The sequence below is a fragment of the Schistocerca cancellata genome, chromosome 5, assembly GCF_023864275.1.
Source record: "Schistocerca cancellata isolate TAMUIC-IGC-003103 chromosome 5, iqSchCanc2.1, whole genome shotgun sequence".
NCBI lineage: Eukaryota > Metazoa > Arthropoda > Insecta > Orthoptera > Acrididae > Schistocerca > Schistocerca cancellata.
Genome location: NC_064630.1, coordinates 479,771,155 through 479,797,965, shown reverse-complemented (window position 1 = coordinate 479,797,965; position 26,811 = coordinate 479,771,155). Strand labels below are relative to the sequence as shown.

The following is a 26,811-nucleotide window of genomic DNA, read 5'->3' as shown; positions in this document are numbered from 1 at the left end:
GTACAGATTTATTGATGACATCTTCATGATCTGGACTCACAGTGAAGAACAACTCCAGAATTTCCTCTCCAACCTCAACTCCTTTGGTTCCATCAGATTCACCTGGTCCTACTCCAAATCCCATGCCACTTTCCTTGATGTTGACCTTCACCTGTCCAATGGCCAGCTTCACACGTCCGTCCACATCAAACCCACCAACAAGCAACAGTACCTCCATTACGACAGCTGCCACCCATTCCACATCAAACGGTCCCTTCCCTACAGCCTAGGTCTTCGTGGCAAACAAATCTGCTCCAGTCCGGAATCCCTGAAGCATTACACCAACAACCTGACAACAGCTTTCGCATCCCGCAACTACCCTCCCGACCTGGTACAGAAGCAAATAACCAGAGCCACTTCCTCATCCTCTCAAACCCAGAACCTCTCACAGAAGAACCACAAAAGTGCCCCACTTGTGACAGGATACTTTCCGGGACTGGATCAGATTCTGAATGTGGCTCTCCAGCAGGGATACGACTTCCTCAAATCCTGCCCTGAAATGAGATCCATCCTCCATGAAATCCTCCCCACTCCACCAAGAGTGTCTTTCCGCCGTCCACCTAACCTTCGTAACCTCTTAGTTCATCCCTATGAAATCCCCAAACCACCTTCCCTACCCTCTGGCTCCTACCCTTGTAACCGCCCCCGGTGTAAAACCTGTCCCATGCACCCTCCCACCACCACCTACTCCAGTCCTGTAACCCGCAAGGTGTACACAATCAAAGGCAGAGCCACGTGTGAAAGCACCCACGTGATCTACCAACTGACCTGCCTACACTGTGATGCATTCTATGTGGGAATGACCAGCAACAAACTGTCCATTCGCATGAATGGACACAGGCAGACAGTGTTTGTTGGTAATGAGGATCACCCTGTGGCTAAACATGCCTTGGTGCATGACCAGCACATCTTGGCGCAGTGTTACACCGTCCGGGTTATCTGGATACTTCCTACTAACACCAACCTATCCAAACTCCGGAGATGGGAACTTGCTCTTCAATATATCCTCTCTTCCCGTTATCCACCAGGCCTCAATCTCCGCTAATTTCAAATTTCCGCCACTCATACCTCACCTGTCATTCATCAACATCTTTGCCTCTGCACTTCTGCCTCGACTGACATCTCTGCCCAAACTCTTTGTCTTTAAATATGTCTGCTTGTGTCTGTATGTGTGGATGGATATGTGTGTGTGTGCGAGTGTATACCTGTCATTTTTTCCCCCTAAGGTAAGTCTTTCTGCTCCCGGGACTGGAATGACTCCTTACCCTCTCCCTTAAAACCCACATCCTTTCGTCTTTCCCTCTCCTTCCCTCTTTCCTGATGAGGCAACAGTTTGTTGCGAAAGCTTGAATTTTGTGTGTATGTTTGTGTTCGTTTGTGTGTCTGTCGACCTGCCAGCACTTTCATTTGGTAAGTCACATCATCTTTGTTTTTAGAAATACTTAATTGTATTTATATAAGAAACAAACATAGGTATTACAGACAAAAACCTAAATTAAAAGTAACACAGCATAGTCCATAAATGAGTGCCTCAATATAGTACAACTAATTGCCAGAATCCATAAGAGCACATACTGGGCTCACATTTAAAACAAAGGTAAAATCAGTCCTTGTAAATAAATGTCTGCATCCATTAAAAGAATATATGCTAAATATATGAAGTATTTAACTTTCTAGGTAAATATGATATGTATTAAAACTCTGTACACAAGTGTGATATGTGTTAAATCTTTAAACACAATACGATGTTTACAAAAGACATAATTTGATGATTACATGCAAAAAGAAATGTAAATAAAGAAAAAACTGTTGTTATTTTATCATAGATTTTACAAAATCCTTTCCAAGATTAAAAAAATAGTGGAGCAATTAACTGAGGAGAACTGTAAAATGAACAACACCTTGCAATGAACTTATCTAATAAGTCAAACTGCCACTAGCACAATACAAGATTTTACTGTAACAAGAAAAATGAAAGGAAACAAACAATACAAGATTAAATCTGAAATTTTTACAAAACTAGAGCCCTTTAATTTGTGTTCTCGGGAGAATGTTGGAACATGTATTTCATAAATATGGGATGAGAGGGACACTTAACACTTCTTAAGAGATGTGGAGAAAAACATATAGGAAGAGGCAACACTGGGTGGGATATACATCAAGGAAAAAACAAATGGCTCATGACAGAAGGAAAAAAGCATTTTGATAAAATATATTTGTATTTAACACAAAAAAATCCATCACGAGGAAATTTCTAAAGCTTACCCTTATTTCCTTGCATGAGCTGAAGAGTATGCATTGTAGTCTTAAGAGGTGTCTCCATTTGGAAAAGGACAATCTTAGCATTTATAATCATTTCCTTGGCGTTATTTATGTCTTGTTCATCAAGATATGTATTAGCTCCAGGTACAATCACTATCTGGTTTTCCCCTGCAGAACAAAGGCACGTGAATATTCCATTTACAATTGATATGGATTTCAAATTGTTTAAGAGATACAATTACATATGTTGCAGTAAAAAAGTAACTACTAAGATATGGACATCACATCCTCTTATGTAAGGGTTTTTTCTGTCAAATAGACACCTGCACCAACATACAGAACCAATTCATGTTCTAACAGAACTAATGTGTAGAGTCATCTTCCTAAGATACTTGTGGAACACACAACTGCACCAACAAACAGCAATTCCCCAGACAACTAGGTTCTGGAGTTGTTGTCCAAAGTACTTAATGAGAAACAGATGGGAGAAGAACTATTTATTAGTCACATGCATTGACTATATGTCAGAACTAAAAAAGTCACATTCACTAATGCTTAATTTGTAACACAATAATTAAATTATTGTTAACTTTGAAACCAAGTTTACCTTGGCTTCATAGTTACGAGAGAGAGAGAGAGAGAGAGAGAGAGAGAGAGAGAGAGAGAGAGAGAGAGAGAGAGAGAGAGAGCACTGAATTAAGGAATAAAATATTAATTTATGGATACTAACAAAACTTAAATCAAATAAAGAAATTTGAGATGGGTAGTGAAAAGCCTCTTGTTGAACATTTTGGATTTTGAGCAATTGAAATTTTTATGTTCAATTAGTAAAAAAAGAGCAGATTTCTATCTCTAAATTTGAGTAAGTTATGACAGGTTGGCTAATAGTGATGAAAAGTAGGTGTTTTTGAGATAATGCAATTTAAAGCTTCACTTTAATATCACCGTTTCACTTTATTATCATTGTTTAATTTAATATATTTACAGACAAATTATGCATATGTTAAGCTTAAAATGTTCTTTGTAAAATGGTACAGACTTTTTTAAGTTAATATTACACACTACATTGTTAACACCTGCAGTGCCACCAGAAAGATCACGGGAGGTGCACATCGGCACGGCGCGTCACGAACAGTAGTTGCTGCAAGTAGAGTCCCGTCCACCAGAGGTCACGTGAGAATTTGGCCGCAACCTCTGCTGGCAGAACAACAACTACAGCAACTCAGGCAGCACGGGCCGTGCCCAGTCAGTTCACATCGGGCATGTCTAGCAGACAGTTCCCGGTCTACGCTATGTGAAGTGCGCCGGAAAATGTGAACCATGTTACTACACAATTGGCGACGAGTAGGGTCGTTCTTTCGCGTATTGTGTCGTTGTTCCAGTTTCACAGATTATCCATGGCATGGAGGATTTAGTGCGGGTTTTGGTTGAGCAGCAGACGGAGCTCATGGCAACCACGAAACAAGTGCTTCCGGTGTTGCTTTCCACACAGTCTGCTCCAGCGCCGTTCCCTCCTCCCTTTCCCCCGTATGACGAGACGGCAGAGGATTGGGACACATATGAACATAGCCTTCAGCAGCATTTCCAGGCGTTTCATGTTGACGATGCGGAGGTATGTCATGCTCTTTTCTTGTCTTGGATATCTCCCTCACTGTATCAAGTTTTGCGGCAACTAGCGCAGTTGCAGGAACCCTCGTCCTTGTCTTTTGACACATTGTGTTCATTGCTGTTGTCATATTATCGCCGCCGCAAGCATGTTGTGGCGGCTAGGGTTGAGTTCTATCAATGCAAGAAACAGCCCCATCAGTCTTACAGGGCGTGGGCCGCTACCCTGCACGGTCTTAGTCGCAAGTGTCATTTTGTCACGGAGCAGTTGCGAGAGTCGTATGCCCATGTTATGGTGCGCGACGTCATTGTTTGTTCGGCCCGATAGCAAGGTCCGGCAACGGGCCCTGCAGTTGTAAGACCCTTCCCTTGAGGAAGTCCTGTCCATTGCTCAATCATATGAAGTCTCTCACGCCGCAGGTCAACAGTTGGAAGCGTGGTGCGACATCGTTGCGGTTCAGGGCGACGCGGCCGCATCCACTGCGTCCGGGATGGACGACATGCGAGCGGTACAATCCGGCCGTTATGGCCGCTCCCGCAAGGCACATAAACAGAGTTCCGGCCGCCGGCCCGTTACCGTCCTGCGCGTCGTGCTATATACAATCTGATCGCTCAGAGTGCCCCCAGCATTGGGCCGTTTGTCACAGATGTAATAAACATTGCTAAAGTTTGCCACTCAGCCTCAAAAGAATAGAAGGAAGCAGGTACAGAGGACATGGATGTTGACATTCAGGAAGTTTCATCATGGCAGGCTCCCGATGCATCGGCACACAAACTCTTTATCGAGGTGTCGGTTCAGTCGCACCGATTACAACTGCAAGTAGATACTGGCGCGGCAGTTTCCTTGTTGAATGCACAAACTTACTCCGACCTTGGGTCGCCCCCGTTGGCGCCAGTTTACCAGCGTCTACGTGGTTATGGTAAACAGTTCATTCCCCTACTGGGTCAATTCACTACCGATGTTACTTACAAGTCAGTCACTCGGCCTCTTACTTTTATTGTTGTCAGTGATGGGAGCTCCGCTAACCTTTTTGGCTTGGATGCCTTTCAAGCATTCAGTTTTTCTATCGCGGACACCATACAGTTGGTCTCCGAAGACGTTCCCTATCAATCATTGGAATCTTTGATCTCTGACTTATGGACATCTTTGAGGAGGGCCTGGGGCGTGTTTCAGACTTTGAAGCTCACTTAACATTGAAGGCTTCGGCTCACACGCGTTTTCTACGCGCGAGGCATATCCCCTTGGCTCTCTGCCCTCAGGTAAAAGAAGAGCTAGACCGGCTGACAGCCCTCGGGGTTTTTCTTCCCATTTCTTCTCGTAAGTGGGCTTCGCCCCTCGTTATTGTCAGGAAACCCTCAGGAGAATTAAGTCTTTGTGGCGATTTCAAGGCCACCATTAATTCCCAATTGGTGGTGGACACCTATTCTTTGTCTCGTTCTGATGAATTGTTCTCCGCCGTGGCGGGAGGTCAATATTTTTCGAAAATCGATTTTTCGGAGGTTTATCATCAGATACCATTTGATGAGGACTCCAAACGGCTGGCGGTCGTCAACACCCCGTTTGGCCTTTACCAATACCAGCGGTTGGCCTTCGGAATATCCAGCGCCCCGGCGATATTCCAGCATTATCTTGAGCACGTCACATATACAATCCCTCATTGTATTAATTACCTGGACGACATAATTGTCACTGGCCGCAGCACGAAGGAACACTTGCACAACCTTTGCACCCTCTTTCTCAAATTCAGGTCTGTGGGCTTGCGTTGCAATCTACGTAAGTCAAATTTCTTCCAACTGTCCATTGAGTATGCGGGCTACACCATCTCTTGGCACGGCGTCGACCTTCCACGGCTCACTTCGCTGAAGAAGTTACGAGCTTTTTCAGGCAAGATTGCCTATTACCACCTGTTCATTCCCAGGGCTTCCACCACAGCCCACCCCCTGTACTGCCTTCTGCGCAAGGGTGTTCCTTTTGATTGGTCACCTGAATGCGAGCGAGCGTTCACCTCGTTGAAGGGCCTCCTCACGTCCATGCTTTGTTTGGCTACTTTTGACCCCAATAAGACGTTGGTCCTGGTTACAGATGCTTCGCAGTATGGGGTGGGGGCGGTCCTGGCCCATCACAACGCGGATGGCTCCGAGCAGCCACTGGTGTTTGCATCTAAAACTCTTAGTCCTGCGCAGGCCCATTACTCCCATGTGGAAAAAGAGGCTGTGGCCATTGTCTACCTGTTACCAAGTTTCACCCTTTCTTGTATGGCACGAAGTTTCAGTTAATCACTGACCATAAGGCATTAATATCGTTATTTGGCCCCACCTCTCAGATTCCGGATAGGGTGGCCCACAGACGGCAGCCGTGGGCCTTGTTCCTCTCTAAGTACCATTATGACATTCATTTTCGCCCTACCTGACAGCATGCCAACCCCGACACTCTTTCCCGTGTTCCGGTGGGCCCAGATCCTAAGTTCGATCGGGAGGAGATTACGTGTTTTCATTTGGATGTGGCGTCCCGCCAAGCGGTTGATGGCTTCCCGATCACTAGTTGTAGAGTCGCCAGGGAAAACGGCAGCTGACCCGGTTCTTTGGCAAGTAGTTCGCCTCATTCAGCAGGGGTGGTCATCCCGACCTCCAGGCCGGGCCTCAGACCCTCTTCGTAATTATTTTGTTCTACGAGACCGCCTCTCCGTCTTGGAAGGAGTTCTCCTTCTGGCTACCGATGATACAGCTCCTTGCGTGGTTGTTTCTGCAAGTTTGCGAAGGGAAGTCCTCACGTTATTACATGAGGGGCACTGAGATGTTTCCTGTACTAAAACCTTGGCTCGCAGACATGTGTGCTGGCCCGGTATTGACAGAGAAATTGAGCACTTGGTGGTCGCCTGTTCCCAGTGTGCGAGCCAACAGGTATCTCCCAGGTCAGCGTTCTCTTCATGGCCGCCTGCAACCCAGGTATGGGAATGTGTTCACATCAATTTTGCGAGCCCGTTTCTCAATGGCTTTTGGCTCATTGTCATTGATGCTTATTCCCTATTCCCATATGTGGTTCACTGCTCCTCAACCACTTCAGAAGTTGCAATCCAGGCACTAGCAAAAATCTTTTCTGTGGAAGGTCTGCCAGTCACCCTGGTCTCTGACAATGGACCTCAGTTTATTACGCAGACCTTCCAAGATTTTTGTAGGCGCTTCGGTATTTGGCACGTTTGATCTCCCCCCTTTCATCCACAATCAAATGGGGAAGCTGAGCGCATGGTGCGCACATTTAAGACACAGATGAAAAAGTATGTCCATGAATTTCCTGCAGAGGAGGGTTGACGTTTTTCCTGATGGCATACTGGACCACATCGATGGGAGAACGCAGCCCCGCAGACCTCCTCCATGAGCGCCAACCTAGGACTCTGCTGCACCTCCTCCAGCCTGTTCCTCGCCAGTCTTCGCAAAATGGAGTACCCAGTTTTCCACCGGGTATGTCGGTCTGGGCACGTGGGTTTGGTCGCAATCCATGTTGGATACTGGCAGTGGTCCTGTGCCGAAATGGCCGCCGGCTCTATACCTTGCAGGCGGGGAACCGGGAGGTACGTCGTCACCAAAATCAGCTACGTCCACATTTGGGCACCCATCCTCCGACCCCACGGGCACCGGCTTCCCCATTGCCGGCATCCGTATTGTTGTCTCAGGGGCCAATACCGCTCCTCCCCCCTGTGACTCCGCCACACTGCGATGGTTCTCAGCCTTGGCGGCGTCCAGTAGCTCCAGCACCGGCATCCCCATCGTTAGAGATGCCCCGGTGAGAGCCGGCCCCCCCCTCGCAGGCCTGGTTTCTCAGGAGGCTGGTTCACCTGTGGTCGTCCCTTCCCCATCGTCCCTGCCACTGGGTCTTCCCCCTCCCGAAGTGGACCAGGATCCAGAGTTCAACGGCTTGTCTCCCGTTCTGTCTCGGGCTCTGGTGGTGGGACGACGGGGGCCTCTTCGTGTGGGTCACTTCCAGCCGTATCCGAAGGTTCCGGCTCGAGGGTTGGCAGATCCCCTCGACTCCAGCCTTCCGATGGATGTGGAGGTCATCGCTCCTGCACGATGCTCCACCTTCCGACGCAGTGGATCACAGTGGCTTGACCCCCCCAAGGAGGAGGAGTGCAGTAGCCACCAGAAAGATCGCGGGAGGTGCACATCGGCACGGCGTGTCACGGACAGTAGTTGCCGCAAGTAGAGTCCCGTCCACCAGAGGGCACGCAAGAATTCGGCCGCGACTTCTGCCGGCGGAACAACAACAACAACAAACAACAACAACAACAACTCAGGAAGCACGGGCCGTGCCCAGTCAGTTCACATCGGGCATGTCTAGCAGACAGTTCCCGGTCTACGCTATGTGAAGTGTGACGGAAAACGTGAACCGTGTTACTACAACACCTTCGTTACTGTGTACAAAAATTTAAAGCCAAATAAATTGGCCTCAAATCGATAAAAATTTGTGTACCCTGCACAGCAACTTTTATGGCACAATACTGGTATTTTTATTGTATATTATGGCAACTTTGAGACTAAATTTGGATTCTGAAGCAATGAATGGGCCCAAAACTACCCAAAATTTTGAATTCACAAAAACTTCCAAAATTAGATTACTGAGATCGCAGATTTTATAGTTGCCTAAAGATCTGATTTTCTACTTTTAAATTACTTGCATCCAAACGGGGTCCAAATTTGTTCACAACCAGCATTTTTGCCTCCTCTTCTTAGGTTCTGGAATATCTGGCTGATCAGGTTCTTCCTCAGGATCATCATTGTCACTGACATGAGGTTATGCTTCAGAGCCTCATTCTGTTTCAGGACACAGATTGTCTTTTTATTCCTCTTTGCAATATGTCTTGATGTTTTTAAAAAGATATTCTTGGCATTGTGTTGTCATCCCTGCTGGCATTACTGCACAGAAAACTGTAATGGGTCCATTTCCTTTGGGAAAGATGTGGTGCACAAATTCATTTCCATCAATTTCCATTTTGCAACGTACACTGTCTTTGCAGCTAATGATGAACTCAAAGTGGATATATTTAATTATGTGAAGTACTTTGTTAGCTTAACTAGTCTTTAAGATATTTAGCCAGTCACATGTATTCACAGCAAATTCTCCTTTTTCATTTCTATCAGCAACAGCAGAGTTAACATATGTTGTAGGTGTAGGTTTTTGTTGCTACAGTAACGTCAGCCAGTAGCTGGCATTTTATGGTGCCAACTGCAAATAGGTAACATTTGTAGGCATTTACAGCTCTAAGGAAAAGGGGGTCACTTGTCTTATTTGGTATGATTGTACTCACAAAATGTTCTTTTTTATACAGAGCTCATCTGAGCTCCTTGAAATGCCTGTAAAATTCTGGAGATACTGTTTTTTAAAGCATTATATACACAGCTGTGATATTTAGAGAAGAGCCTCTTGTTGGGCCAATGTTATTTCAAATGAAATGACAACTTTAGGGGCTTTGTTGGTCTCCTACAGATATGATTTTATGCATACCAACTGAACTGGTGAGCAAAAATGTATACCTTGGTCAGGAATTGAACCCAGGTCTCCTGCTTATAGGCAGGTGGGTTAGCCCTTAAGCCACCTTGGCACAGTGGTGTGTAAGGGGGAATTTACAGTAGACTGCGAAGGCAGTGAGAATTTGGATTGAAGGGGGAGGCATGCCAGGGTAATCCATGCAGTTGAATGAACCACTGTGGTGACATGGTTTAGTGACTAACAGACCTGTCTAGTATGAGACCCGAGTTTGTAAAAAATAACTCAGGATCATTAAAAAGTGAAGTCATGTGGCATGAATAGCAGGGAGGCCCTGAAGGCCATGTTCGGTTGTCCAACTGGAAAGGTTTTTCCTATCCTCTGTGCCTGCAGAAACCTTTCCTTCACAAATTATGAAAACTGAATGTGTAACCATATCTGTTGAGAGTAGACGACTGTAATGGTGTGTGTGCCTATTTTGTGTTGGAGGTGATCAGAGAAGGGCGAGGTGAAACCTGCTGCTGGCACATAACCTACTCCTCTCGAAGAGCACCAAGGGCTCCACCACGCTTAACGTACCCATCTGACAAATGGATCACCGTCAACAGTGTCGTATGCCCTCACTTCATGAGACACTGCAGAGAGGTTTGGGATTTAATCCAGGACTTTGGCAAAGAGACTGGTGATCAGGGGCATTATACCACCACCACTCCTATCGCCTCAGCCATAATGGCAAAGGAAAAATTGTCAACAGCATGCAGCATACCTGGGAAGTCACCCTTTCAAATACTGAACAGCCCCAATGGTGATTAACTGTGCTGATCTGACAGAACTGGTTATCCAACTCGGCATGGCCGTTAACTACTGGATCATTCATTCTGGGCAGGCAATCCTATTTTCTCTTGAATGAGAGAGCTCTGATGAGAAGAAAGCATTGGACTGAACAGAGGCAATATGGAAGTTTCTGAATCTGCCAATCTGCTTTAACCTGTGATGACATCTAGATGGCGTACATCTATTCCCAGCATACACAATAAGGAGACCAGAATGTCACTAAATACACCTGCGAACAAAGATATAAAGATGCGAAGTATTTCACTCTGACGAAAAACAAAACTAATGGAGTAACTGAAGGAAGTAAGGGGTTTAGGTCAGGGACAAGTTAAACATACAATATTATATAACAAACATGAAATCCTTGAGGGGGGGGGGGGGGGGGGGGGGAAACCACACACACACACACACACACACACACACACACACACACACACACACACACACACACAATCATTACTAAAAAACACTGAAAACTGCCACATCCACTCATCCCTGGTTTGAGAAGCAGCAACTTCATTCCTGCACACTGCTAACACTTCACACATTCCACCAAGAGGCCATATAATTGTAGAAATTCAATTGTATGCACCTTACTGTCACCCACAGCAGCAACCAACAAATGATTAGTAAATTTTGTTTAACATCAATTAAAATAAATAAACAAATAAAATAACTTTCAAACTATTAACAACATGACAACCTAACAATTTCAGAACCAAAAACAAATCTGCAGCCAATAACTAATAGCATCAAAATAACACACTATGAATGCAACAAAAACAAACTCCCACAACATTGAGTGACGCTCAGCACTAAGTCCAATGCTGCAGTAATATCACTCAAAAACAATTTAGAAACATAAGCATCCCACAGTGTGCCACTGCTTACTCCAACATGCACTCTTCAAACACAATCCATTTTCAAACTTGCTGCACCTCACTAATGTTGGACATCACACTACAATTACGTTGTGTGTCCAAGCCGACGGGTGGAGTCAGGCCCTTCCACTGAGCTGAACAACACACTAAACTAGCAAATTACGAAGCAGATTGCTGGCCAGTATTTATCTTCAAAAGAGAAATTTGTAGTACTGCTGATGCACACACGGAAAAGTAAAACTGAAATACTATCTAGATTTTCGAACGTACAGCTTCTTTGCCAGGTAAGATGGAGGGATGGGTTAGGGAAGACCAAAAAGGAAGGGCAGGTCAGTAAGACCACCAGAGGAGAAAGACCCACCTTGTAGTGAGGATGAGAGTGCACAAAGACAAATGGACAAAACTGCTCGACACAACTAAAAAACAAAAAAATATTTTAAACTTTTATCAACACAATCATTTCTATGAGCATGCTTTTCAGTTAGCAGCAGATTCTCCTCAAAACAATAATCATTGCAATAATCAGTGTTGTGTCCAGGGCTGAGCAGTTATGATTCAATATACAGTCATGATACTGACCACTATCAGCCACTGTTATCTGGGCCATTCCACTGGAGACACCTTTCGTAATTGTGACATGCTTTGTATTAATCCCACCATTCTGTAGCTCCTCGAGGTACTCCTTTGCGAACACATCATCACCCAACTGCAAAAGTGAACATATAAACAAAATATCATCTGTTTTAAATGACTTCTTTCATAAAACTGCATTTTTTCCCTTAAATCATCACTACACTGGTAATACTACAAAAAGCTTAAATTACTCTGCCACTTCTTTTTTCTTTACTTTTTTCTGCCAGGGGTGTAATGGGACATTATAAGGACACCTTTGAGATTCCATAAACAGTATCAGAAACATATAGATGCTCAATAAGTTGCAATGCAGGAGGGCAGTGGAACATAACATTAATGGCATATACTTTTAATACAGTTTTGTTCAATCAAGTAATGATAATTTTTAAACAGAATTCTGTGCCTTCTCTAAAAGCTGCCTAGAACAGATCGTTTGCAAACACATTCCTGATGAAAATATATTAGATCTGCTGGTATAAAATAGGTCTGACCTCTTTGACGGTACTGCACAATGGTGGAGAATATAGCACAGAGCTACAGATAGAGAGACGCTGAATGGAACACATTTGGCAGAAAAGAGGGCAATGCATGAAACCTTCAACGATTACAGTAGCAGAATATTATCAAAAGATTTCTCACAAAACCAGAAGAAATTCTGGTCATATGTAAATACTGTTAGTGGCACCCAAGTTAAGAGTCCAGACACTTATGGATGAGTCACAAACTGAAAATGAAGGTAGCAAATCAAAAGGAGAAATGCTGGATTCCATTTTCAAATGTTTATTTCCAATGAAAAAATCCACAAGTAATATCCCAGTTTAATACTTGTACTACTGCACAGATAAATGAAACATATTAGTTTCAGTAGGGCTGAAAAACAGCCAAAATTGTTAGAACAAAACTCCAGGGTCCAATGGAATCCCTATCAAACTCTTTATGAAAAAAAAAAGCAGTTGAGCCAATCCCTCTTTTAACTACAATATACCACTACCCCCCCCCCCCCCCTCCCCAAAGAAAAGAAGTCCAACGGTTGGAAGAAAAGTACAACTTACACCTGACTACTAGAAGACCAATCCACAGAACTACCACCCAATACCCTTGAAATCCATTTGTTGTAAAATCTTAAAACACATTTTGAACCCAAACATAATGAAGGGTCTTGAATGGAATGACCGCCTCCATAACAACCAGCAGGGATTCTGAAAACATCAATCATGTGAAATCCAACTCACATTTTTCTCAAATTATATGCAGAATTTCTTGTCTTTCAAAAAGCTTTTTACTTTACTGCGCTTATTATCAAAAGTCTGATGTGTGGGTATAATACGAAATTTGTGAGTCAATTGATGATTTCCTTGTAGGGAGGATGCAGCATGTTATCTTGAAAGAAGAGTCATCAACAGATGTAGTAGCAACTTCAGGTGTGCCCCAGGGAAATGAGTTGGGACCCATGGAGCTCAGCTCTTGCAGACAATATTAGAGCCAATTATAGACTTTTTGCACTTCACAAAATGAAAAAAAAAGTAGTATTCAATGCCTAATATATCAATGAGTCACAGTTGGAATCAGCCAATTCATACAAATACCTGGGTATATAACATGCAAAAACGAAGTTATTAATCTAGCCACAGACAGTGAAATGTTTGGTATAATAAATCCTAATACAGCGAATGATAGAAAATCTAATTTTCCCAGTCACGATCATAGAAAAGGATGCTTAATTCCATTTATGAATGATGTAAGCAAAAACTTTGAATGTGTGAAATTATGCTCACAATGAAAACAATCATCCCAAGTGACCAATTGGATGTGAAGCACATATTAATTGAGATATATTAGGACAAGGCATTGTGGATAACAAAACAATGGATGTTGTCTTCTATTTAGACAGTAACAGAAGAGGCTTAGATGAAACACTACACTATCAGGGAGGACTGTTGAAAGAAATTTTAAAAGTCTGTCATTATAGGAATCTGGTATTGCAAAATCAGTGCATAGTAATATTCTGTGGTGCAAATGACGTACATAAAAAGTGCTTTTGAGGCTACTCCAACACTGAAGAGACTGTTGTTGTTGTTGTGATCTTCAGTCCACATATTGGTTTGATGCAGCTCTCCATGCTACTCTAACCTGTGCAAGCTTATTCATCTCCCAGTACCCACTGCATGCAATCTACATCCTTCTGAATCTGTTTAGTGTATTCATCTCTTTGTCTCCCTCTATGGTTTTTACCCTCCACACTGCCTTCCAATACTAAATTGGTGACCCCTTGATGTCTCAGAACATGTCCTACCAATCGATCCCTTCTTCTAGTCAAGTTGTGCCACAAATTTCTCTTCTCCCCAATTCTATACAATACCTCCTCATTAGTAATGTTATCTACCCATCTAATCTTCAGCATTCTTCTGCAGCACCACATTTTGAAAGCTTCTATTCTCTTCTTGTCAAAACTATTTATCGTCCATGTTTCAATTACATACATGGATACACTCCATACAAATACTTTCATAAATGACTTCCTGACACTTAAACCTCTACTTGATGTTAACAAATTTCTCTTCTTCAGAAACACTTTCCTTGCCATTGTCCATCTACATTTTATATCCTCTCTATTTCGGCCATCATTAGTTATTTTGCTCCCCAAATAGCAATTAATCTGATTCCCTCAGCATCACCCGACTTAATTCAATTACATTCCATTATCTTCGTTTTGCTTTTGTTGATGTTCATCATATATCCTCCTTTCAAGACACTGTCCATTCCGTTCAACTGCTCTTCCAACTTATTTTGCTCTGCCTGACAGAATTACAATGTCATCGGCAAACCTCAAAGTTTTTATTTCTTCTCCATGGATTTTAATACCTACTCTGAATTTTTCTTTTTATTGCCTTTACTGATTGCTCAATATACAGATTGAATAACATCGGGGATAGGCTACAACCCTGTCTCACTCCCTTCCCTTTCATGCCCCTCGACTCTTATAACTGCCATCTGGTTTCTGTGCAAATTGTACATAGTCTTTCGCTCCCTGTATTTTACCCCTGCCGCCTTCAGAATTTGAAAGAGAGTTTTCCAGTGAACATTGTCAAAAGCTTTCTCTAAGTCTACAAATTCTAGAAACGTAGGTTTGCCTTTCCTTAATCTATTTTATAAGATAAGGCGTAGGGTCAGTATTGCCTCACGTGTTCCAACATTTCTACGGAATCCAAACTGATCTTTCCCGAGGTCAGCTTCTACCAGTTTTTCCATTCATCTGTAAAGAATTGGCGTTAGTATTTTGCATCCGTGGCTTATTAAACTGATAGTTCGGTAATTTTCACACATGTCAGCACCTGCTTTCTTTGGGATTGGAATTATCATATTCTTCTTGAAGTGTGAGGGTATTTCGCCTCTCTCATATTTTGCTCACCAGATGGTAGAGATTTGTCAGGACTGGCTCTCCCAAGGCTGTCAGTAGTTCTAATGGAATGTTGTCTACTCCCGGGGCCTTGTTTTCACTTAGGTCTTTCAGTGCTCTGTCAAACTCTTCACGCAGTATCATATCTCTCATTTCATCTTCATCTACATTCTCATCCATTTCCATAATATTGTCCTCAAGTACATTGCCCCTGTACAGACCTTCTATATACTCCTTCCACCTTTCTGCTTTCCCTCCTTTGCTTAGAACTACGTTTCCATCTGAGCTCTTGATATTCATACAAGTGGTTCTCTTTTCTCCAAAGGTATCTTTAATTTTCATGTAGGCAGTATCATCTTACCCCTAGTGAGATATGCCTCTACATCCTTACATTTGTCCTCCAGCCATCCCTGCTTAGCCATTTTGCACTTCCTGTCGATCTCACTTTTGAGATGTTTGTATTCCTTTTTGCCTGCTTCATTTACCGCATTTCTATATTCTCTCCTTTCATCGATTAAATTCAATATATCTTCTGTTATCCAAGGATTTCTACTAGCCCTCATCTTTTTACCAACTTGATCCTCTGCTGCTTTCACTATTTCATCCCTCAAAGCTGCCCATTCTTCTTCTACTGTATTTCTTTCCCCCATTCCCGTCAATCGTTCCCTAATGCTCTCCCTGAAACTCTCTACAACCTCTGGTTCTATCAGTTTAACCAGGTCCCATCTCCATAAATTTCCATCTTTTTGCAGTTTCTTCAGTTGTAATCTACAGTTCATAACCAATAGATTGTGGTCAGAGTCCACATCTGCCCCTGGAAATGTCTTACAATTTAAAACCTGGCTCCTGAATCTCTGTCTTACCATTATATAATCTATCTGAAACCTTCCAGAATCTCCAGGCCTCTTCCATGTATACAACCTTCTTTCATGATTCTTCAACCAAGTGTTAGCTATGGTTAAGTTATGCTCTGTGCAAAATTCTACCAGGCGGCTTCCTCTTTCCTTCTCTTCCTTTTCCTACAGTTGAATTCCAGTCCCCCATGACTATAAAATTTTCGTCTCCCTTCACTACCTGAATAATTTCTTTTATCTCATCATACATTTCATCAATCTCTTCGTCACCTGCAGACCTAGTTGGCATATATGTACTACTGTGGTAGGCGAGGGTTTCGTGTCTACCTTGGCCACCTTAATACGTTCACTATGGTGTTAGTAGTAGTTTACCTGCACTCATTTTTTTTAAATTCATTGTTAAACTATTCCTGCATTAGCCCTATTTGATTTTGTATTTATAACACTGTATTCACCTGACCAGAAGTCTTGTTCCTCCTGCCACCGAACTTCACTAATTCCCACTATATATAACTTTAACCTATCCATTTCCTTTTTTAAACTTTCTAGAATGCCAGTTTTCTTTTTCCTGATAACAACGTCCTCCCGAGTAGTCCCCCCCCCCCAGAGATCTGAATGGGGGACTATTTTACCTCCAGAATATTTTACCCAAGAATATGCCATCATCATTTAAACCTACAGTAAAGCTGCCTGTCCTTGGGAAAAATTACAGGTGTAGTTTCCCCTTGCTTTCAGCGATTCACAGTACCAGCACAGCAAGGCCACTTTGGTTAGTGTTACAAGGCCAGATCAGTCAATCATCCAGACTGTTCCCCCTGTAACTACTAAAAAGACTGCTGCCCCTCTTCAGGAACCACACATTTATCTGGCCTCTCAACAGATACCCCTCCATTGTGGTTGCACCTATGGTACGGCTATCTGTATCACTGAGGCACGCAAGCCTCCCCACCAATGGCAAGTTCCATGGTTCATGGGGGGAAGCTGAAGACACTAAACAGAATAAAAGATCAAAAAGTTATTGTAATAGGATTAAGTCATAGGCATGATGTAACGGAATGGCCTTGTGTAAACAAGTAATCCAGAAACCCAACAGGGTTTACCAAAATAATCTGCATATCTATGGATAACGTTTTTTTTTTTTTTTTTTTTTTTTTTGTGAGAATTGATTTGCAAAGAATGTGCTTCACAAAACATGGAATGCACTTTTAAACAGGAAAGGCAAATCCTACTTATGTAAAAAAACCTGTTGTGTTAATGAAAACTATTTGCATAAACAGTAAAATATGCACTCCAATTCTACTGGGAGCAACAGAACACTCATGCAGAAGAGGCTCCACTCAAGGATGTAACCAGTAACTGGTTATTGAAGATAAGCCTGCTCTCATACATGTAGATACCACAGAAGCAACAGCTGTAAATGAAGCAGCTTTAATAACATTGGCAGAAGGGGAATCAGTGTCAGCATCAACAGCTACAACAGCAGTAACAACAACAAATGTAAAATCAGTAGAACCACAAGATCCAAGATACAGTGAAATGGACAAAAGGAGAAGAACAACGGTGATAAGAGAAGTGTCATTACCACAAGCAGGGCAAGAATCAACAGCTACAGCAGCAGTAGCAGCAACTGTAAAAGAACTGGCATGTCGTAGCAGGGTTGCCCACGTGAAATTCCCTGACATTTCCCTGATTTCCAGACAAATTTTAGGATTTTTCCCTGACAAGTTTTGAGATCTCAATAGTAAGTTAAATGTAATTTGACAATCTGTCTTTGCAGCTATGGTACAAGAAACAATAGTGCAAACAAGGAAATACTTATAAAAAAAAAACTTGCAAGCAAATGGTGTTTCCTGATGTGAGCAAAAATCTTAGGTACTAACAGCAACATCTTTTGCAATGAACTGTTTTTAGATGAAAAAAGCAAGCCAAATGATATATGTGTTTCATTAAGACCACTGATGTTATTTTATTTCAATAAAACAAAACACATTTGGTGACAAAAATATGCATTTCCTTGGAGTCGTAAGACAGACTTAAAATACCTTCACTGATTTCAGAAATAACCTCAGGAAAAAGTAAGCTTCTTGAAAGAAGGAGGGGAAGAATTATGTAAAGTAAAACTGTAGGCGACTTCCAATAAAATGTTGGTTCTACTATGTTTGTTATTGTCGGTTATTGCCCACTGTGTTATATCTATTATTTTACAGGTATTGTGTGATTTTCCTTTCAAGAAATATTTGAGTATATATTGTACAAACCTCCAGCAACTGACATAACTCTCTTCTTCCTATCGTCCATACTTTCTGACATATAAAGTACCTTTGAAGTGCCAAAATGTACTAGAACAAATAAAAGTCTATAAAATGCCACACTGCACAACATACTTGCAATGAGACAGTTGAAGTTCCTGAAATCCGTCAGACAAGGCCTCTGGTCTGCTGAAAAGCACTACAGTCCCAGGTACATGGATAAGCCACCAAAATACACTGCATTACATCACACACAAACAGACCCAGCCTGCGGGTAGATCAGCGAGACTAGATCCAATGAGCATGGCCTGCACATTAGTGGGAAGCAAAAGGTTTCAGATCGGCAGGCCTGACCTATTACAGATACCTACAGAAATGGTCTGCAGTTTTGGTCCATCTTGAAAATCCACTCATGTGGCTATCTATTCACGAGCCACAGAAAGCATATTGATGAAATGAGACCACGGTGATCAAGCCATGCAACAGATAACTTGTTCAAATACTCTGAGAATCAATAATGTGGATAAGTAGCAACTCACCATAGAAAAGACAATCATCCTCTCACAACTCAATTTTCAGCCATAACTTAAGTCAGAAAATGAGAGCACACACACATTCACACAATCAGACACAACTCATGCACACATGACCACTCTCTAAGGCCACAGCATCTACCTGCTACGAGAATCAGATCCAAACAAACCACTCCTCATGATTCTTGTCGGCAGCTGCTAGGCTACTGACAAGTAGTGATGGCAACACCGACTGCAAGCTGAGGCGACCAGTGGGAAGGGGAGAAGCAGTAGTAATGAGGGAGTAGGGAAGCGGCACACATATTCAGCTGCACAAGCAAGCAATGATGCACGACACCACAGTAAGCAAACCATTTCATCTATTGGGGCGGGGGGGAACTAGATCTTTCCAGTTTTTTTTTTTTCCAAATTTGCAACCCTGGGCAGTGTGAGTAAAAGCAGTTTTTTAATAGAAGAAAAGAAGAGGGAATGCCCAAAATAAGTAACTTTAATTATTTAACTGTATTTCATCGGAGTGTCCAATCAATAAGAGGCAAAATGCAACAACTAGAAATTTAACTGGAAAGCCACAGACAGCTTGGTTGTCTGCATTACTGAACACTGGTGTAAAGGAACTAAACTCGAGAATGTAGTTTCACCTTCTTATGAATTATCTTGTTACTATAGCAGAACATTAAAGAGGGATGGACACTCATGCATTTATGTTAAAAGAGACCTCCAATTCGTAGTTATAAGTGACATGATTTCTTTCAGTGAAGAAAAGCATTTCGAGCTCTCAGTAATAGAGTTACAAGAACAAAATACACTGATAAATGTTTATACTATGCTTATATAGGTCTTCTAAAGGTGATGTCGAAACCTAACACAAGTGCTAGTTAAGGTACATAATCCTAAAGGACATATTGTTATTTGTGGACATTTAAATATCAATACGATGAAAGCATAAGAAGTCAGCAACAGATTCTTGAATGTCCTGAACAGTTATGATAACTCACAGCAGGTAACAAATGCCACATGAACAATGAATCACTCATACTCAATTACTGACCATATTCTACCAGCCATCAACCTAAATGTTGTAGGTAGCTGTCAAAATCCCTGCAGTATCAGACCATTTTGGTCAAATTGCAGAACAAAGAAACAAACAAATGTGCTTAGCTACAGAAGGGTGTTTTCTAAATAAATGAGGTGCAAATTTGCAATGCAGATGACCAGGCAGACATGGTCAGAAGTATATTGAGGACCACAGGTAAATGAAAAATTTAACAAATTCATGAACATATTCAGATTAAAATTTGAGAAGAAATTTCCTAAGATTGTACATTCTGTTGGGGAATCTAGTAGAAGGAACTGGGTAACAAAAAGTATCAGAAAATCCAGTGGATCTCTCAAATATCTCAGTTCTATTAAAGAAAATAAGAGTGACCCAGCCATCTTGAAGTTCTTTCTCAGATACAATAGAACATACAGAAAACTGTTGCAGGGAGCAAAAAGAATCCAAAATGATACGACCATACAGAACTAAAACAATAAAAGCAAGTTCATTTAGACTACTAGTAATGCAAAGCCAAAGCAGATGAATAAAAAAAGAATTAGAAATACAGATAGTTTAACAGATAACTAAGGACCTGCATAACTTTGTAAACAACTAGTTTAGTAACACAGCAACCAAACTACAAAAAAGTTTCCAAAAATAGAACATACCGCTACAAATAATAATGTACCTCATACAAAGCTGCTGCTAACCACCACTGGGGAAGAAATCAGTAGGATTGCACATACATTTAAGGTCCATAGGTCTAGACAAAGTCCCAATGTGTCTACTAAAATACTGCATTAACAGCATAAAAGTACCCCTAACATGTTTATAAATGAGTCATTCTCATCAGGTTGCTTCCCAGATTATCTAAAACAGGCTAAAGTTCTTGCCAAACATAAAAAGGTGAAACATTAAATATGTAGAATTATAGAAAATTACAGACCAGTGTCATTACTGCCTTCCTTTTCAAAAATAACAGAAACTATTATGTAAAACACACTTATGGATTATTTAAATAAACATAAACTTTTGCACAAAGAACAATCTGGTTTCAGATCTGGAATGGAAAAACAAGATGCTATAACAAAATTTCCAAAAGTAATTTCAGAAGCCCTAGACCTCAGTAAAGCATCTGACACAGCCAATCATGAAATACTTTTAGGTAAAATTGAAGCACTGGAAATACTGAGGGAGGGTGGGGGTGGGGGGTAAATAAATGCTTTAGGTCTTACCCAGAAGAAATGGTGTACAGATATACCAAATTTCAAATGGCCCTACTTATATGGTGAAGCATCTTTCAGACCCAGAATAATTTGAACATTCAAGTTCCTCAAGGGAGCTCATTAGGCCCAATACTGTTCTCATTTACATTAATGACTTTCTGCTATGGGTCACTCAGGCAAAACCTGTGCTATTTGATGACAGCAACATCATAATCACAGATAGGACACCAGAAATGTTAAAAGTAAAAGCTGAAACGGCACTTACGGCAGTTTGCAACAGGTCAAATAACAATTAAGTAACTCTTAATGTAAAAAAAGATTAACAACATGATCTTATACATAAATAAAAAACCTAACATAACAAAACTTAAAATACATAATGAAATTATACAGTGTGTAGCTTGCACAAAATATTTAAATATGTATGTTGATCAACAATTAAAATGGGATGAACATAACAGGGTACTTGGAAAAAGAATTAGCACAGCATGCTATGCCTTACGAACACTACTCACAATGTGTAATAACTTACACCTAAAAGCAACATACTATGCACACATACATTCTAACATCAGTTATGGCATAATATTCTGTGGTGCAAATGCTCAGAATGAGGAAAATGTGTCCAAAGTGCAAAAATGAGCCATCAGAATAATGAGCATGAGTCATAAAAGAGCCCATTGCATTAGGCTATTAGAAAAGGGGGGTATTCTGACAGTTCCAAGTGAATACATATTCCAAACTGCAGTTTTTTTATATCATCAACCCAGATACAGTGATTGTTTGTAGCTGGTCTGAATGAACAGAGCAAAGATCCAAACCACTATGTGTTACCAAGGAGTCACGATACATAACAAACTGCCAAAAGAGATTGAAAACATAAAGGAACTCTATGAATTTAAAACAAATCTTTAAAAAAAGATGGTTGACAAATTACAAAGTAGACAAAGAGAATGGATATGCTCATAAGCAACATGATATATTGTAGTTTGTAATTTACACCACTCAATACAAAACCATGGGGTAGCCTTATGATAAATTTCTCTTCTGCTTTATGTAATAGAGTGATACATTGTGTATACATATATTTTTATTACTAATTTCTTATGTATAGCCTGCTTTTTCAATTATCTTACACACATCTATTATAACTTAAATGCATAAACACTCATCAGCAAGAACATTATGACACCGACCTACTACAATTATAAACCCAAACAGATGATAGCAATGTCACCTGGTGAAGAATGACTGCCAGTCACACACATGCATGGTGCCTGTAGTATCAGTGAGCGTGCTGTCTGTGTGTAGAAAGCGGAAGGCGCACAATCGCTCTGAATTTGACCACGGGCAGATTGTGATGGCCTGGAGGCTTGGCACGAGCATTTTGGAAACTGAATGACTTTTGGATCTTCAAGAAGTGCTGTGGCAAATATCTTGAACACAAGGTGAAACTACGTCCAGACGTTGTGGAGTTGGGTGGTCATTACTGATGCCGAATATTGTATGCTGGGCAGACAGGTAAAACAGGACAGGCAATGTACTGTGGTACTAACATTAGACTTCAATGTTGGGCAGAGTACAAGTATGTCTGAACACACAGTGCACTGAATATTACTGCACTGGGCCTCCCCAGCTGACAACCCATGTATTAGTTAATGTTAACACCACAACATTGGCAACTGCAACTGAAATGGTCAGGTAACCATGGCATAGACATTAGTGCAGTGGCAGAACACTGCATGATCTGATAAATCCCAATAATGTCTTCAACATACCCATGAGAGGGTGCGAATCCGTTGTCTATCACAGGAACAGCTCCTTGACACCTATACTGTGGGATGGAAACAAGCTGTCGGCAATTCCTTTATGCTCTGGGAAACATTCACGTAGGCATCCATTGGTTCAGTGGAGCTCATGCAAGGCACCATGACAGCCAAGGAGTATCGTACAATGGTTGCAGACCACTTACATCTCGACATGATTATCATGTTTCCTGTTGGCAGCACCTTTCTCAACTAGATAATGTGCCAGTCACAAGGCCAAGAGTGTGACGGAGTGGGTCAAGGAACACAATTGTGAGTTCCAATTGATGTAATTTACCCCCAACTCGTCAGACCTGAACCTGATTGAACAAATTTGGACTGTGATTGAACGTAGCATCAGAGCTCTTGGCCTCCTGCCCATAATTTATGGGAATCAGGTGACTTTTGTGTGTGCCAACTCCATGCCATGAGGCATCACTGCTGTTATCTGTGCCAAAGGAGGACATATCTGCTACTAACAAGGGAACATCCCCATCGCAACACCCTCAGATTTAGTTATAAGTTGACATAGTGGATAGGCCTTGAAAAACTGAACACAGATCAATCGAGAAAACAGGAAGAAGTTGTGTGGAACTATGAAAAAAATAAGCAAAATATACAAACTGAGTAGTCCATGCGCAAGATAGACAACATCAAGGATAGAGTGAGCTCAGGAGCGCTGTGGTCCCATGGTTAGCGTGAGCAGTTGCAGAATGAGAGGTCCTTGGTTCAAGTCTTCCCTCGAGTGAGAAGTTTAATTTTTTATTTTCAGACAATCATCAAACTTCAGGCACACACACATAATCAACTTCGCTCTCCAAAATTCCAGGACATGTTCAGATTTGTGTGCACATATGCAGGATTTGACGGTCTACACACGGAAACATTTGAAAACGTTAAAAACATATGTTTTGACAGAGCACAGGGAAAACTGTGCGACTGTGAAACTGTCGCATTCATTTGTTGCAGTTTATGTGACAAACTCTTATGTTTTCATCACTTTTTTGGGAGTGATTATCATATCCACAAGAAAACCTAAATAGGGCAAAGTAGAAGAATCTTTTTACCCATTCGCCAAGTGTACAAGTTAGGTGGGTCAACAACATATTCCTGTCATGTGACGCACATGCCGTCACCAGTGTCGTATAGAATATATCAGATGTGTTTTCCTGTGGAGGAATCGGTTGACCTACGACCTGGCGATGAAATGTTTTCGGTTCCCATTGGAGAGGCACGTCCTTTCGTCTACTAATCGCACGGTTTTGCGGCGCGGTTGCAAAACAGACACTAAACTTATTACAGTGAACAGAGACGTCAATGAACGAACGGACATAACAACTTTGCGAAAATAAAGTAAACTCTTCACTCGAGGGAAGAAGTGAACCAAGGAACTCTCATTCTGCAGCTGCTCACGCTAACCACGGCACTCCTGAGCTCCCAGTATCCTTGACATTGCCTATCTTGCGCATGGACTACTCAGTTTGTATATTTTGCTTATTTTTTTCATAGTTCCACACAACTTTTTCCTGTTTTCTCGATTGATCTGTGTTCAGTTTTTCAAGGCCTATCCACTGTGCCAATTTATAACTAAATCTGAGGGGGGTGCGATGGGGAGGTTCCCTTGTAAGTAGGTGGTCATAATTTTCTCGCTGATCAGTGTACATGAGTATAATTATGATATACATACATATAAATTTGTCTACAGATGAATGAATACATAAATAAATAGAAATATTGTCTAATGCTGGATATTTGTGCATTCATGTTTTACTATCTTCCGGATTTCTCTGACAAGGCAATACTAGCCAGTAAGTCACAACGGGGTTGAACACAACTCATTTTATTTTTCACACTCTTCATCTGGTACACAGACTCCCACTTCTCCTCTGCTGGTTTGTATTTAAAGCTGGTAATGTTTGAGATACTCAGTTGTTGTTTCTGCAGAACAGATTTTTCTTTTCATGGGCACTGCTGAATTTAGGTAATCTATCACCTGACAAAAGTCAAGAGTAATGAAAATCTAAGATAACGAATTTTAAGTTACCTTCTTGCTGATTATAATTCTACTTAAAAGTTTTTGGTAGAATTGCATTTGCAGCTCAAGTTAAATACTGCTGTCTATTACTTTCTAAGACCTCTCACAATTTACATAGACATATATAAAAGCTTATGTGTCACTGATTTTCCTACATTTCTCTGCCTTTTGCATTTCTTTCCTCTCTGATAAGGAGGATCACAAGTGGATTAATCTAAACTGTTGTCAATAGTACAGTTCACTGTAGTTCATTTGTACTGAATGGGCCTAGTGCATATATATGGAGCTTAGGCTATACTGAAAATCGTTAATATAACGCTAAAAGGTTGTGAAATATCAAAAGGAAATCCACTTCACAAAATAAAAATAGACTGCTGGGAAATTAGCGAAAACTGCAGAATACCTAACGTTTATTTGGAAGTTCTGTGCAATCCATGTACCGGTATTGATCTATGAAATCAATTTCTGATCTACAATCATACTTATCTTTATGACTAATGCTGTCTCAATCTTGATCGCACTCATAAAATCGATGTATTTGACATATTATCCGTTTTCATTTCGAGAGTTATGAAATATTTACGAAGTGTTTACATAGGAAATCTGAATCAACTCTGTACTCAATCTCATAAACAAAAGTATGTCACAAATACTTACGCGAGCTACTAGTCCTGTTCGAGCTCCCAATCTAGCAGCCGATACACACTGATTTGCACCTTTTCCTCCAAAACCTTTCTTAAACTTGTAACCTTCCAGTGTCTCGCTCGATCTTGGTAAGCGTGACACGTAACTGTAATGAAGGAAATAGAAAGGAAATGAATATGCTATATTCGTTGAATAGTATTAAGTACAAGAAAATGTGAACACTGAACAGGTTTCCTCATTACCAGCAAAGATCTATCATACAGGAACCTACAATCACAATTTCTGGATTCGCCATCGCAACTGTAAGTTCGACGGCTTTAAACGTTATCTTCGCCGTTTACGTAAGAGGTTATCGCACATCTCTAGAGTGATAACCAACAATGACACTGTTTACGACCACAGTAATGTCTAATTTTGTATTCGCGCTCTGCCACTAGTTACACGTCAAAGATGGTGTCCTTCGGAAAATGCGCCACTTGTATAATTAGGTCTCAACATATACTTGCCTATGACTAACATGTTAATGACTATGTGATGCTCTCAGACTGTTGCCTTGAGAAATGTTGAACGGCAATAAAGCCCTCGAAAAATAAACTTCGAGCGTTTCCCTGTATGCAATAATTGCTGGCGCCAATCCATTCCTACATGGTAGGCTGCACATTCAGTAATGATTCCGAATTGTTATTTAACGCTAATTTTCTTCGTATCAGGCATTGCTAACTTTCCTGAAGCTACTAACACCATTTACGTCGAGGATCGTGCATGTAGTTCTCCGACACCCTTTAGTGGCCCACGGAATGTCAATAACGAAATAAATAAAATAATTTATTTCGTTCGCTAGATCCCATTAGAAGGAGAACCTGCAAGTGCGTGGAGTGAGTCAAGGTACACCTTAATAAAAGACATGGAAGTTGCAGAAACTTAATCTGTACCCTATGTCAATAATTAAGCATGACTCTACCGCATTGTACCACAGTCACAGCTAGCACTATTCGTGTCTGTGCCAGCAAATGCAATGTCCTAAATTAGAAGGAAAGCTGATTCTCGGAAAAACTTCTGCCTCCTCAGTTATATTATATAGCTACTGTTTATTTTCCATCTATTGGAATTTGCGCAGCTGAATAAGTATTAAGGAGAAAAAGGGACATCTTACTAATAACTATATTTGCACATTCAAGAACAAAACAAGATTCCAGCGAACACAACACAATAATCAGCACACACAAAGAGTGTTAGGCAATTGCCAAAGAGGTCTATTTTACACAGTGCACTTTGCTCCGTCACACACGAAATAT

The 26,811-nt window shown here is 41.4% G+C and overlaps 1 protein-coding gene across 1 annotated transcript in view; it reads right to left on the bottom strand.

Moving 5' to 3' along the window:
- Positions 1–26,021, bottom strand: part of LOC126187609 (ribokinase-like) — a 74,810-nt gene extending 48,789 nt beyond the window's left edge. The window contains exons 1-4 of the mRNA XM_049928798.1: positions 25,759–26,021; positions 25,529–25,661; positions 11,683–11,809; positions 2,305–2,469 (exon numbers count right to left, since the gene is read on the bottom strand). Of these exons, the coding sequence (XP_049784755.1) occupies positions 2,305–2,469; positions 11,683–11,809; positions 25,529–25,661; positions 25,759–25,811 (478 nt within the window). The 5' untranslated portion in view covers positions 25,812–26,021. The remainder of the gene's footprint in view (positions 1–2,304; positions 2,470–11,682; positions 11,810–25,528; positions 25,662–25,758) is intronic.
- Between the last annotated feature and the right edge of the window lie 790 nt (positions 26,022–26,811).